The following is a 13,079-nucleotide window of genomic DNA, read 5'->3' as shown; positions in this document are numbered from 1 at the left end:
CAATAGTGACAGCAAACTAAATAGAGAAATAGAAAGGAAATTTAAAACTGATGGAGTGCAAGACAACGGAAAAATTAAAAAACAAAGTGAACTGGATAAAAGGTGACGCAGAAAGAAAATTTTAACAGTGACAGCATTAAAGAAAGGCTAGGGAAAAAAAAACAAACAAAAAATAAGGATACGGTGAATAATAGAGAGACACAGAGAAAGTAAATGTAAGAAGTAGCAGGGTACATGACAGCCAGGAAAGAATCAAAAAGCTGTGATACACTGCTTGATAAAAGTAGACATAGAAGGAAATTTTAAAAAATGATGGCATACAGGACAGGAAAAAAATTTAAAAATAGGGAGAGAAAAATAGATAAATAGAGATATGGAAAGAAAATTTTAAAAACAAGGGGGTGCAAGACAGAGATGAAAAAACTAAAAATATATAGACAGTGAACTGTATAAAACTAGCCATAGAAAGAAAATTTAAAAAGCAACTGCTCACAGGACATACAGGAAAGAATTCAAAAATAGGGACAGCAAACAAATAAACAGACACAGAAAGAAAATTTTAAAAGTGAGTTGGTACAGGACAGAGGATAAAATTAAAAAACAAAGAGAGTGAATACGTTAAAGTAGGCATAGAAAGCAAATTGGAAAAAAGTGACAAGTGTCATGGTTTAACCCCAGCTGGCAACTAACCCCAGCTGCTTGCTCGCTGCCCCCCCTGCAGCAGGATGGGGGAGAAAAATCAGAAAAAAAGTAAAACTCACAGGTTGAGATAAAGACAGTTTAATAGGTAAAGCAGAAGCCACGCACGCAAGCAAAGCAAGAGAAGGAATTCATTCCCCGCTTCCCATCAGCAGGCGGGTGTTCAGCCATCTCCAGGAAAGGAGGGCTCCACCCTGTGTAACGGTTATGTGGGAAGGCAATGCCGTCCTTCTCCTTCCCCCCAGCTTTATATGCTGATCACGACGTCCTATGGTCTGGAATATCCCTGTGGTCAGTTGGGGTCAGCGGGGTGTTCTCACTTAGTTGTCTTGTAGAAGTTAAGCTATCGCTGCCCCGCAATAAATCCAGCAGCGGCTGTAAGTCTGTATTTGTAATACCACAATAAGGTCGAATCCACTGTAGGTCTCCGGCAAGTTTTTGTACGTCATGTACGTTTCAAGTGCCCCGGTTGACCACACTGATAACATGTCAAAGGGCCTTTGTGTGGACCGTGGTTTCCTTTTCCCTGTTGCACCATTGGTTGTAATGCTACAGCGAGTGCTGCAGCATGAGTTTCAGCATCTATTTTTGCTTTCTCTTGTTCTTGTATTAGAGTAGCCAAATCCTCGTTTGCGTTATTTGAATCAGGGTATATGCGAGGTATAATTTGTTCATGCTGAACGGTGGTATCTGGGGGCTGTTTTCTCGTAGGTGGATTTTTACTCGCTTCCTGATTCTATTGGGTTTCCTTTAAGCGTACGGTTAGGGAGGCTTGGGAACTGTCAGATGGCCGATTAATATCGGCAGTCCCAGGGAGTGGAGCAGAAGTCAAGGGCACAGGAGCAGGCGGACAAGCTCCAAAAAGTCTCTCTCGCTGCATTATGTTTTTCTCCCCGCTTTTCCCCTTCGCTTGCGGTTGGAGAGAGAGCAGCAAAAGCAGACGCAGACGCTTTATGATCTGCTTTCATTTCTTGCAGAGTTGTCTTAATCAATTTCCATAAAGTTGCAAGACCTTTAACTTCTTTAGAACCGTCACTAATTTCATCCCATAGGGAGGTTCCGATAGCTTCTGTGGTGGGTTGACCCTGGTTGGATGCCAGGTGCCCACCAAAGCCGCTCTATCACTCCCCTTCCTCAGCTGGACGAGGGGGAGAAAATGTAACAAAAGGCTTGTGGGTCAAGATAAGGACAGTTTAATACAGTGATAGTAAAGGTCGCGCGCGCGAAAGCAAAGAAAAAACAATGTTATTCTCTACTTCCCATCAGCAGGCAATGTCTAGCCGCTTCTCGGGAAGCAGGGCTTCAGTACGTGTAGTGGTTGCTCCGGAAGACAAAATGCCCCCCCTTCCGTCTCCACTTAGCTTTTATATCTGACTTGACGTCATATGGTATGGAATATCTGTTTGGTTAGTTTAGGTCAGCTGTCCTGGTTATGTCCCCTCCCAAGATCTTGCCCTGCCCCAGCCTGCCATTGAGGGGAGGGCAAAAATGTTGGAGAGACAGCCTTGATGCTGTGCTAGCACTGCTCAGCAGTAGCCAAAACACTGGTGTGTTATCAACACCTTTCTAGCTACTGATGCAGAGCACAGTGCTATGAGGGCTGCTATGGGGAGTATTAACTCCATCTCAGCCAGACCCAATACAATCTCCACCACTTATTCCATACCATTTGCGTCCTGCTCAGGTCCCACATAATTTAATACAGATATCTTCTAACCATACTATTGTATTTAATTCTCATTACTGAAATCCTTTCTTACCAACACTTACAACTGAAACTACATACTTAAACCACTTTTATACCCAACGTACAGATTTATACATTCTTATTAATTACTATCCCCTGTCCTTTAAGAGATAGATATTCCATGGGATTCTTCCACTCCTCCAGATGTTCACACACAGGTTATGACTTGGGGCCCATCCATCAAGATGAGTGGTCAGGACAGGAGAAGCAGTATGTTCGATCGTTGGGCACCAACACCGGCTTGGTTTGGGTCACCGATGCACTTGTCTGGTTCCTTGCGAAGTTCACTCCTCTGCAGTTCAGGTCACTCCTGCTACGTTACTTCCTACAACATACAACTCACATCACAGATTATTTTTCCCCCAAGGTTAAATGTCCTTAAGGAGCTCAAAAGCTGTAGCCACACTAATTAAAAGGTTTCTGTCCTTACTCCTTTGTAGAAGCCACTTTAAACAAGCTTTATCATATTTTTTGCCTCTCTCTGAGAGTATATGTTGGAGGAGCTTAACTACCGCTGCTGCTTCTTTGGAAAGCGTAGACCCCATCTCCTCCCCCGACTGCTCACCTCCTTTACGGGTGAGTCCTTTTTAATATCCATCTCTGTTTTTTCAACCAGCCTCATAAATGTCTTTACGGCTGCCTTTTCCTTCGCAGATGCTGCAATACCCATGCTGCCTTTTATCACGTAAGCTTACAATTCCTGCCTCTCTCAAGCAGCCCAGCGCTTTCTTTTAAGCCCACCGGCATTCACAGCAATCTCCCCCGCCTTTTCAGTCATTAGCATTCCCCTCTTGTTCCTTACAGGATCACGTCGAGGTCGCCATATGTTGCAAAATTCCATGCAGGGACAGATGACAGGACACCAATATGATGATCAAAGTTGCCAGTTTATTGAGCCTAGCTGATCATTCTTATACAATTCTCTAAGTTCCTAAGAAGCTTTGATTGGCTGCTGCATGCAAGCATTTGGTGTCCATGCGTACAAGCATAAAATGTGATTGGTTATATCGATACACGCATATAAACATATAGTTGGTTATACCAACTCTGTACATGCGCATAAACATAGGACATAATTGGCTATATTAACTAAAACATGTGAAACTTGTCTCAGTCTAATTGGTCAAAATAAACTGCTGAATTGAGGTTGTTTGTGCCAAGTTCCCTTTATTGTGGAATGCGCACCTGTATTTTTCTAATTGGGATCTTTCTTTTTCTGTCGTCTTGTTTATTCTGTTTGAGGCCTTCTAAAGGCGTCTGGAATGCTCTTGTGACCATGAGCTACTTTCAGGCCCAGTCACTAAGTTCCATATAATTGACTCCTACAGCGGGGGGGGTGACAGGGGTGGCTTCTGTAAGAAGCTGCTGGAAGCTTCCCCTGTGTTCGAGAGAGCCCATACCAGCCGGCTCTAAGATGGACCCGCCACCGGCCAAGGCCGAGCCAATCAGAGATAGTGGTAACGCCTCTGGGATAACATTTTTAAGAAGGGAAAAAATGTTGGGACAGACAGAAACGGCAGCTGGAGAGAGGAGTGAGAACACGTAAGAGAAACAACCCTGCGGACACCAAGGTCAGTGAAGGAGGAGGAGGAGATGCTCCAGGTGCCAGAGCAGAGATTCCCCTGCAGCCCGTGGTGAAGACCATGGTGAGGCAGGCTGTCCCCCCGCAGCCCAGGGAGGTCCACGGGGGAGCAGATCTCCACCTGCAGCCCATGGAGGACCCCACGCCGGAGCAGGTGGGTTCCCAAAGGAGGCTGTGACCCCGTGGGAACCCCACGCTGGAGCAGGTTCCTGGCAGGACCTGCAGATCTGTGGAGAGAGGAGCCCACGGAGCAGGTTTTTCTGGCCAGACTTGTGACCCCGTGGGGGACCCACGCTGGAGCAGTGTGCTCCTGAAGGACTGCACACCGTGGAAAGGATCCATGCTGGAGCAGTTCGTGAAGAACTGCAGCCCATGGGAAGGGCCCACGTTGGAGAAATTCGTGGAGGACTGTCTCCCGTGGGTGGGACCTCACGCTGGAGCAGGGGAAGAGTGTGATGATTCCTCCCCCTGAGGAGGACGAAGCAGCAGAAAATAACGTGTGATGACCGTAAACCCCATCCCCCTGTGCCACTGCGGGGGGGGGCTTGGTAGAGAAATCCGGGAGTGAAGTTGTGCTTGGGAAGAAGGGAGGGGTGAAAGGAAGGTGTTCTGAGATTTGGTTTTATTTCTCATTACCTTACTCTGGTTGATTTGTAATAAATTGAGTTAATTTTCCCCAAGCTGAGTCTGTTTTGCCTGTGACAGTAATTGGTGAGTGATCTCTCCTGTCCTTATCTTGACCCACAAGCTCTTTGTTGTATTTTCTTTCCCCTGTCTAGCTGAGGATGGGGGAGTGATAGAACGGCTTTGGTGGGCACCTGGCATCCAGCCAGGGTTAACCCATCACACGAGGGCTCGGCTGCCAGGGAACTTATTTTCGCCAAGGGCTCGGCTGCTGGGGAAATATTTTTGACAAGGGCTGGGCTGCCAGCGACCTTTTTTTTTTTTGACGAGGGCTCAGGGGCCGAGGAACTTATTTTCGACTAGACCTAGGCTGCTGGGGAACTTTTTATTGACAAGGGCTTGGATGCCAGGGAAATTATTTTCAATGATGGCTCGGCTGCCGGTGAACTGTTTTTGAACGAGGTCTCGACTGGTGAAGAAAATATTTTGGATGAGGGCTTGGCTGCCAAGGAAATTTTTTTGGATGAGGGCTTCAGCTGCTGTGGAACTTCTTTCTGACGAGGGCTCAGCTGCTGGGGAACTTTTTATTGACAAGGGCTCAGATGCTGGGGAAATTATTTTCAATGAGGGCTTGGCTGCTGTGGAACATTTTTCAAGGAGGCTGTCCTAGTTCAGCTGGGATAGAGTTAACTGTCTTCCTAGTAGCTTGTACGGTGCTATTTTTTGAGTTCAGTATGTGAAGAATGTTGATAAAACTGATGTTTTCAGTTGTTGCTAAGTAGTGTTTAGACTAATGTCAAAGATTTTTCAGCTTCTCATGCCCAGCCAGCAAGAAAGCTGGAGGGGCACAACAAGTTGGCACAGAAGACAGCCAGGGCACCTCACCCAAACTGGGCAGAGGGATCACTGCTTGAGTACTAACTGGGCATCAATCAGTGGGTGGTGATTAATTGCACTGTGCATCAGTTGTATATTCCAATCCTTTTATCATTACTGCTGTCACTTTATTAGTGTTATCATTATCATTATTAGTTTCTTCTTTTCTGTTCTATTAAACTGTTCTTATCTCAACCCGCGGGTTTTGCTTCTTTTTCCCGATTCTCTCCCCCATCACACTGAGTCGGGGGGAGTGAGTGAGCTGCTGCGTGGTGCTTAGTTGCTGGCTGCGATTAAACCACAACACATCTGCATCTGCAATGGTATATGTGTGGCTATGTGAAATTCAATAGCATCTGCAGTAATCTCGGCATCTGCTCTGGTCCCTGCATCTCTAATGCTATCTGCCATGGCATCTGCATGAGCAATCATATCTGCTGCTGAAATGGCAGCAGTAATGCTGTGGTGTTTGAGAGTGAAGTGGTGTCTGCAACGGTATCTGCATCTGCGGTGGCACCTGCATTTCCAATGTTATCTGCTTCTGCAATGGCATCTGCAAAGGTGTCTGCAGTGGTATCTTTATCTGCAATGGTATTGGCTTCTTCAAAGGTAATTACACCTCCAATGATACCTGCATCTGCAAGCTACATGTCCAGTGGCATCTGTATCTGCAATGCCATTTGCACTGGTATCTGCAGCAGCAATGTTATGGCCAATGGACTGTGCATCTGCAAACATACCTGCACTGCCGTCTGCAATGCAGAATAGTCCACAGAATATTCACAAGCATCTAATGCTACGAACTGCAACGAAGCAGTTCGTTCAGCTACCTTAACATTACAACGAAATCCCTCTGCCGTGTGAAATACACGACTGACTGATACCAAAGAGGAAAACAGAAGAGGTAGCCACTTCTTCTGCATCATCCGACACCCCACGGTCGCTCTTCCAAGTCCACCCCTTGGCACCCAAGCATCTTCTCTCCTGGCCCGCCATTTGTCGTCACGCCACCTCTGCAGCACTCGCGCTGTAAGCCGCTGACAGAGAAGAGCAAAGGCAGGCAAGCACAAGCCCAGGTTTCAAAGAGGCCACGCCGTCAGCATGGCATTCGAAGACGGCACGCGCAAAGCCGGAGTCGGCGCAACCGGTGCCAGCACTGCGGCCCCAGACGGGTGCGAGAGCAGCCGCCCCCCCCAGCTCGTGTGCCAAGGGCTCGGCCGTCATGGCTCGGCAAGTCAGAGCCCCCCCTGTGAGGCGGTGGCCGTGTCACGGGGGTGGCAGGTAGCCGAGGGCACCCCTGCCCACGCTGGGGGCACGCGCGGACGGGCGGTGGCGACGTCACAGCGGCCACTGTGACCCGTCGCCGAGGCGCGGGTGCCAGGCTGCCGGGCTCCGGCCGTGCGTCAGTGCGACCTGGCGAGGTGAGGAGAGGGCAGAGGAGGAAGGGGCTTGCCCGGGGCTGGTGAGGGAGGAGGGGAGCCTCGCACCTCGGGCCTCTGGGGCCTGTGTGGCAAGCTCGCTGTGTCCCGCTGCTCCCTCAGGCTTGGCAGAGGAGCGTCCGGAGGAGAAAGCCCAGCCAGAGCTGCCGAGGCGGAGGCTCTCCGAGCGCTCGCCGTCGCTGTGCACCGGCTTCGCCATGAAGCGGCAGGAACCCGACGCGAGGGGGCAAGGTGAGAGCGACGTCTCCCTCCCCACAGCTCCCTGTGGCTGACAGAGGGGTCGTCGGGGCGGTCTGCCTGCGGCCAAGAGCAGGGCGAGGGGAAGGCAGGAGCTCCCCAGCCGCCCTGGGGCAGGGTCCCTCCTCCGCTCCGCAAGCGGAGCCCAGGCTGGGCTGTGGGCGCCTGCTGGGGCACCTGTGCCTGCCGTGCCCCCTTCTTCTCCAGAGGCCCCAGCCCTGCCCTTCAGCCAGCTCGGCAGGGACAGAGCAGGGCCTCGGGGGCAATCCCGCAGGGACGCTTCCCCAGCCCCGCAGAGGTGCCCGCTCCCAGCAGCATTTGCTCTCTCCCCTCCAGCATGCATGCTGTGCCGCCGGGCAGAGGCTGATCCGGCTATCTGTGGGGGCAAAAGAGCCACGAAAGGGCTCTGTGCCCACACGTACTGCCTGGTGAGTTCTCCCTCCAGCTTTCTGCCGGGGATGGTCCCTTCCTTGCGGACCTGATAACGAGCTCCCGGCCTTCTCTGCTCTGCAGTTTCTCGCCAGCGAGCTTTTCCCACGGGAGAGTGGGAACGGCTTTCTCACGGAGGACACCAGGCGGGCAATCCAGGCGGCAAGCCAGAAGGTGAGGACCTAGCAGGAGCAGGGAGCTTTGCACCAGGAGGCGCTTGCGGGAGCTCCTCCTGGACCCCCAGAAAGAAATGCGAGCCCCTCCGCCAGCTCGGGGACAAACGCCTGCTCCCAGCAGCTCCACAGAGGCTCTGGCACAGGCCAGGCAGCTCTGCGGGCTGGGAGCCAGCAGTGCCCACGGCCTGCGCCCTGCCTGGAGCCGAGGGGTCGGCCATGCAGGCTCTGCGCTTGCCCCTGAGCCAGGCTGCTGTGCTCTTTCCAGCGATGCTTCGTTTGCGGCGAGATGGGCGCCGCCATCACCTGCAGGGAGAAGGGCTGCGACCGCAGCTTCCATCTCCCCTGCGCCTCACGGGGCGAATGTGTCACCCAGTTCTTCGGGCTGTACAGGTAAGGGCTGCCAGCCCCCACGCAGGAGCCTCCTCGTCCTCGAGCCCTCTCCCGGCAGCAGTGGACACGCAAGGGAGGAACCCACGGGGACGCTTCCCGGCAGCCTGCCACAGCCAGGGCCAGGGCCAGAGCCCAGACGGGCTCTGGGGCTCCTTCCCAGCTCCTCTGCCCTCCTCTCCTCCCCATGGCGGGGGAAGGACCGGGCACTTCTCACCTCCCCTCGCCCGTCCCTTCCGTCTTGCCCCCAGGTCCTTCTGCTGGGAGCACCGCCCAGAGCAGGCCGTGAAGGCTAAGCCAGGCCAGAACAGCACCTGCATCGTCTGCCTGGGCCCCGTGGAGGACAAGAAGTCCTACCACACCGTGGCGTGCCCAGCATGCCAACACGCCTGGTTCCACCGGAGCTGCATCCAGAAGCAGGCTATCCGCGCCGGCGTCCGCTTCTGCTGCTCGCGTTGCCGAGACCAAGATCGGTTTGTGATGGAGATGCTCGCCATGGGGATTCGAGTCTCCAAGAGGTCGTTCTTCCTCTTCCCGACTCACAAGCCATCAGGCTGCGCGAGCGCGCAGGGCCAGGCCAGGGACGGCCCCCGCAGGCCTGTCCTGCTGTCCCCTGACTCTTGTCCTCAGCTTCACGGAGGAGCTGGAAACAGGGTGGGGGCAGAAGAGCAGGGACAGCCTGGACCTGCCCGATGCTGGGGCCAGCAGGGGCTCAACACTTTTCCCTTCCTTCTCCAGCAGACAACCCTCAGGGGAGAGCGGCCAGGCACTCGGAGCGGTCTCTCAGAGGCACAGACGCTGCAACGCCAGCAAGTGCCTTTGTCCGGGAGGCAGGGAGCAGGCAGAGGAAGAGGGGTAGGTCGCCAAAGCAGCCAGCTAGGGCTCTGCACGGGATCTCCGTCTCCACACGGGCTCGGGGAGGAAGGCCCACGAACGAGGGCTCTGCCGGGCAATTCCCGGCTTGCGTCACTTTGTCCTCACAACCAGCAACGCCTTTGCTTCCCCAGGCCCTGGCAAGTGCTCCTGTGCAGCTCCTGTGCTGCCAAAGGCACCCACCGACGCTGCCTCGACTTGAGCAGCAGCGCAACCACCTGGGAGTGCGACTGCTGTGCCGGCCTGGGCACTGGTAAGAGGCAAAGCACCCGGGGGCCCCTGGGCTGCTATGGCCAGCGTCCCAGCTAGGCCTGGCAGCAGGGGCTTCGGGTGGGCTTTGGCTCCAGGAAGGCTGTGGGCACCACCATGGCCTCTCCTTCCCCAGGGCTGGGTGGCCGTGCTGCTGACTCTCCTGCCTCCCCTCACAGCCTCCCGTCACAACTCGGAGCTTGCCAGCCCCAGCGCCGCCAGCCAGGCGGCATCGGGGCTGGCCCACAGCGCCCTGGGCTACGAGAGCAGCAGGCCCAGCACCGTCCAACAGGCGCCACTGGGGCCATCCTGCAGCTCCCCTGGGCCTGGAAGGAGCGGTTGCTCCAGCCACCCTGGGCCAGACCGGATCCGACACCGCTCACAGCTACAGCGGCGGGCGCAAAAACCTTACAGCCGGCCTGCAAGTCACCACCGGACCAGCCGCGTGCCAGCCCCGAGTGCTGAAAGCAGTGCCTTCGGCACTGCCAGCCAGCTGGCGCTGGGACCATCCTGCAGGGCCCCAGCACTGCAAAGCAGCGGCCCCAGCGCTCACGGACAGCTGGCGCTGGGCCTGTTCCAAGGCTCCCCAGGGCCTGCGAGAAGCAGCTGCTCCAGCCACCCCGGGCCAGACCGGATCCGATACCGCTCACGGTTACAGCGGCGGGCGCAAAAACCTTACAGCCAGCCTGGAAGACGCTGCTGACCAGGCACGCGCCAGCCCCAAGCGCTGGCCCCTCTCCCCCAGCACAATAAAGTTGGCTGCTCATCTCATCCAACACAGAAAGGGACTTGTGATTGTACCACTCTCTGCGTCTCTAACGGTATCTGTCATGGGACCTGTCTCTGTAGCGGCACATGGACTTGCAATGCTTTTTGCAAGATTTGTTTTGTTGTCGTGGTTTAACCCCAGCCGGGAACTAAGCACCACGCAGCCACTCACTCACTCCCTCCACGCCCAGTGCGATGGGGCAGAGAATCAGGGGAAAAAAGGTAAAGGTTGTGGGTTGAGATAAGAAGAATTTAGTAGAACAGAAAGGTAGAAACTAATAATGATAATAACAACATTAATAACATGACAATTCTTATAAAATGATTGGGATATACAAGTAATGCACAATGCAATTGCTCACCACCTGGTGACTGGTGCCCAGATAGTTCCCGAGCAGCGATCCCCCCAGGCCAAATCCCCCCAGTTTTTGTATTGGGCATGACGCCACATGGTATGGAATACCCTTTGGCCAGTTTGGGTCTGGTGCCCTGGCTCTGTCCCCTCCCAACTTAGAATCATAGAATCATTTAGGTTGAAAAAGTCCTTCAAGATCACCGAGTCCAACCACTAACCATGCCCACTAAACCATGTCCTGAAGTACCCTGTTCACTCGCTTTTGGAATATCTCCAGGGATGGTGACTCAACCACTTCCCTGGGCAGCCCATTCCAATGTTTGACAACCCTCTCAGTAAAAAAATTTTCCCTAATATCTAACCTAAATCTCCCTTGCCTCAACTTGAGGCCATTTCCTCCTGTCCTATCTCCAGCCACCTGACAGAAGAGACTAACACCCACCTCACTACAACCCCCTTTCAGGTAGTTGTAGAAAGCCATAAGGTCTCCCCTCAGCCTCCTCTTTTCTAGACTAAACAGCCCCAGTTCCCTCAGCTGCTCATCATAAGACTTGCGCTTCAGGCCCCTCACCAATTTGGTTGCCCTTCTCTGGACACGCTCCAGCACCTCCATGTCTTTCCTGTAGTTAGGGGCTCAAAACTGAACACAGGACTCGAGGTGCAGCCTCACCAGTGCCGAGTACAGGGGAACAACCACCTCCCTGCTCCTGCTGGCCACACTATTTCTGATACAGGCCAGGATGCCGTTGACCTTCTTGGCCACCTGGGCACACTGCTGGCTCATATTCAGCCGGCTGTCAACCAGCACCCCCAGGTCTTTCTCTGCCGGGCAGCTTTCCAGCCACTCTTCCCCAAGCCCGTAACGCTGCATTGGGGTTGCTGTGAAAGTTGACTGATTTTACAGGATCCCAGCTATTTAGATTTTCCATTGCACTGATCCATCATGAATGCATGGCTAGGTAGACTTTTTTTTTTTTAATTGTTCAAATTAATCACATTTATTATTAGATTTTGGGCATTGTTGCTGCTCCCCTTCATCCCCAAAAGAACACAGGAAAGGCTTTTGTCTTTACGATTATTTCATCCAATGTCTCTTGGTTACGCTTCCCTATATTACTGCCCAATTCCAGATGGTATATGCTTTTGGCCATTTGTTTCATGTACAGAAACTTTGTTTTCTACCTGTTCTTTTCTTCTGTATCTTTGATATTTCTCAGTATGACACAATTCTGCTCCTGTGTTTACTGGTAACTTTCTTACACGTTCATGCTTTGCTCTGGGTTTCTGCCTGGCTACAGATCTAGGCTACTATGATAGAAAATCTAACTTAGTTTCTCAGATTTGGAAAACTTCCCTTCTTTAATTGTCAATGATGCTTGACACTAGTCCCATTGACTTGTAAAGCAAAACCTTTCTCGTGGTTATGTAAGAAGGCTCTGGGTTTTGATGTCTTTACACTTGAGTTTCACAGCTCTCTTCATCAGCAAGTAATTTAGACATGGGGTAAGCAGCAGCACTCAGAGAATTCACTCTGAGCATGAACCATTTCCTCTGAAACAAAACACCAGAGTGACCACAGGTTATAGCGTCTTTATTTTTGAAAAGCTTTGTAAGGTTCTTGGGAAGATTACCCCCATTTTATGACGACAGAGAAAGTGAATTTGCATGCACTGAAGCAATTTGCCAAAGCAAGTTTTGGCAGAACTGGGAGCTGAAACACTTAAACCCCTAAACTATGTTGCCCTTGAATCACGTTGCACAGTACCTGTGGAGTATATGGCCTTCTTTCTGCGTTAGACCCATATACGTCTTTTGTTGTGTAACTCCAACTTTGCTGCCAGCAAGCCAAGCAGAATAGAGGGACGACGCAGAATGTTTCTAGCAGAAAATGCAAGAATACGTGGTTTAAAAAAAAAAAAAGGAAGGAAGAAAGAAAAAAAGAAATACCGTGTTGAAGAGAGTACTATTTAAGAAGAAGCAGTGGGAATAAATGGATGAAAGCGAACATTTGCTATGGCCTTGAAAGGCTAGTCAAAGAAAATACACCACTTTCAGCACAGGTCACCTCCTCCCCTGCACCCACTGTTTCAAAACCTACTTTGTAAAACCTGAATTATGTATTTTCTTCCCCAGGTAAGACATTTTCCCCATCCTTCTGCACCCACTATGTCTGTTAATTTCATGAGAACTTTACTGAATTTTGATGAGAGCAGCTGAGAGAACAAGACTGTCTCTCAGTATCTTGTATGTGGTTTATCGCATTTAGCCCACCATAGTTCACCAAGTCACACTCAAATTTTTTCAGTTTTCTCTGTCTTTCTGCACATCCTAATCCACACTGGATTAGTGCTATGAAGGTTTACAAGCATAGAGAGATCTCTTAAAATAGTTTAAAAAATGATCAGCTGACATTATTGCAGTTCTTTTTTTTTTCAGATTTATGAGGGAACTGCTCAGATTCAAAGGATGATCTTAGCTCATGAACACATTGGCAAATATAAGGCTTAAAGAAATGCATCAAGCACATCTGGCACTGCTGCAGTGTTCTGTGTTCTTGTGGAAGAGGGTTTTAGTGCATTTCTCAATACAATTAGAAGGGTGTGGAAAAAACCCTTTTCCTTCAAAATCTTTTTATTTT

The 13,079-nt window shown here is 51.5% G+C and overlaps 1 protein-coding gene across 1 annotated transcript; it reads left to right on the top strand.

Moving 5' to 3' along the window:
• The first annotated feature begins 2,937 nt into the window (after positions 1-2,937).
• Positions 2,938-9,404, top strand: LOC142034853 (E3 ubiquitin-protein ligase PHF7-like). The gene is given in 8 exon segments (XM_075036677.1): positions 2,938-3,022; positions 7,070-7,198; positions 7,541-7,632; positions 7,718-7,807; positions 7,931-8,199; positions 8,448-8,714; positions 8,938-9,051; positions 9,204-9,404. Coding segments are annotated over 8 exon segments (1,221 nt in total). The 3' UTR covers positions 9,379-9,404.
• Positions 9,405-13,079: the final 3,675 nt, after the last annotated feature.

This window comes from Buteo buteo, chromosome 9, assembly GCF_964188355.1.
Source record: "Buteo buteo chromosome 9, bButBut1.hap1.1, whole genome shotgun sequence".
Classification (NCBI taxonomy): Eukaryota; Metazoa; Chordata; class Aves; order Accipitriformes; family Accipitridae; genus Buteo; species Buteo buteo.
This window is presented reverse-complemented; position numbering and strand designations above follow the sequence as displayed.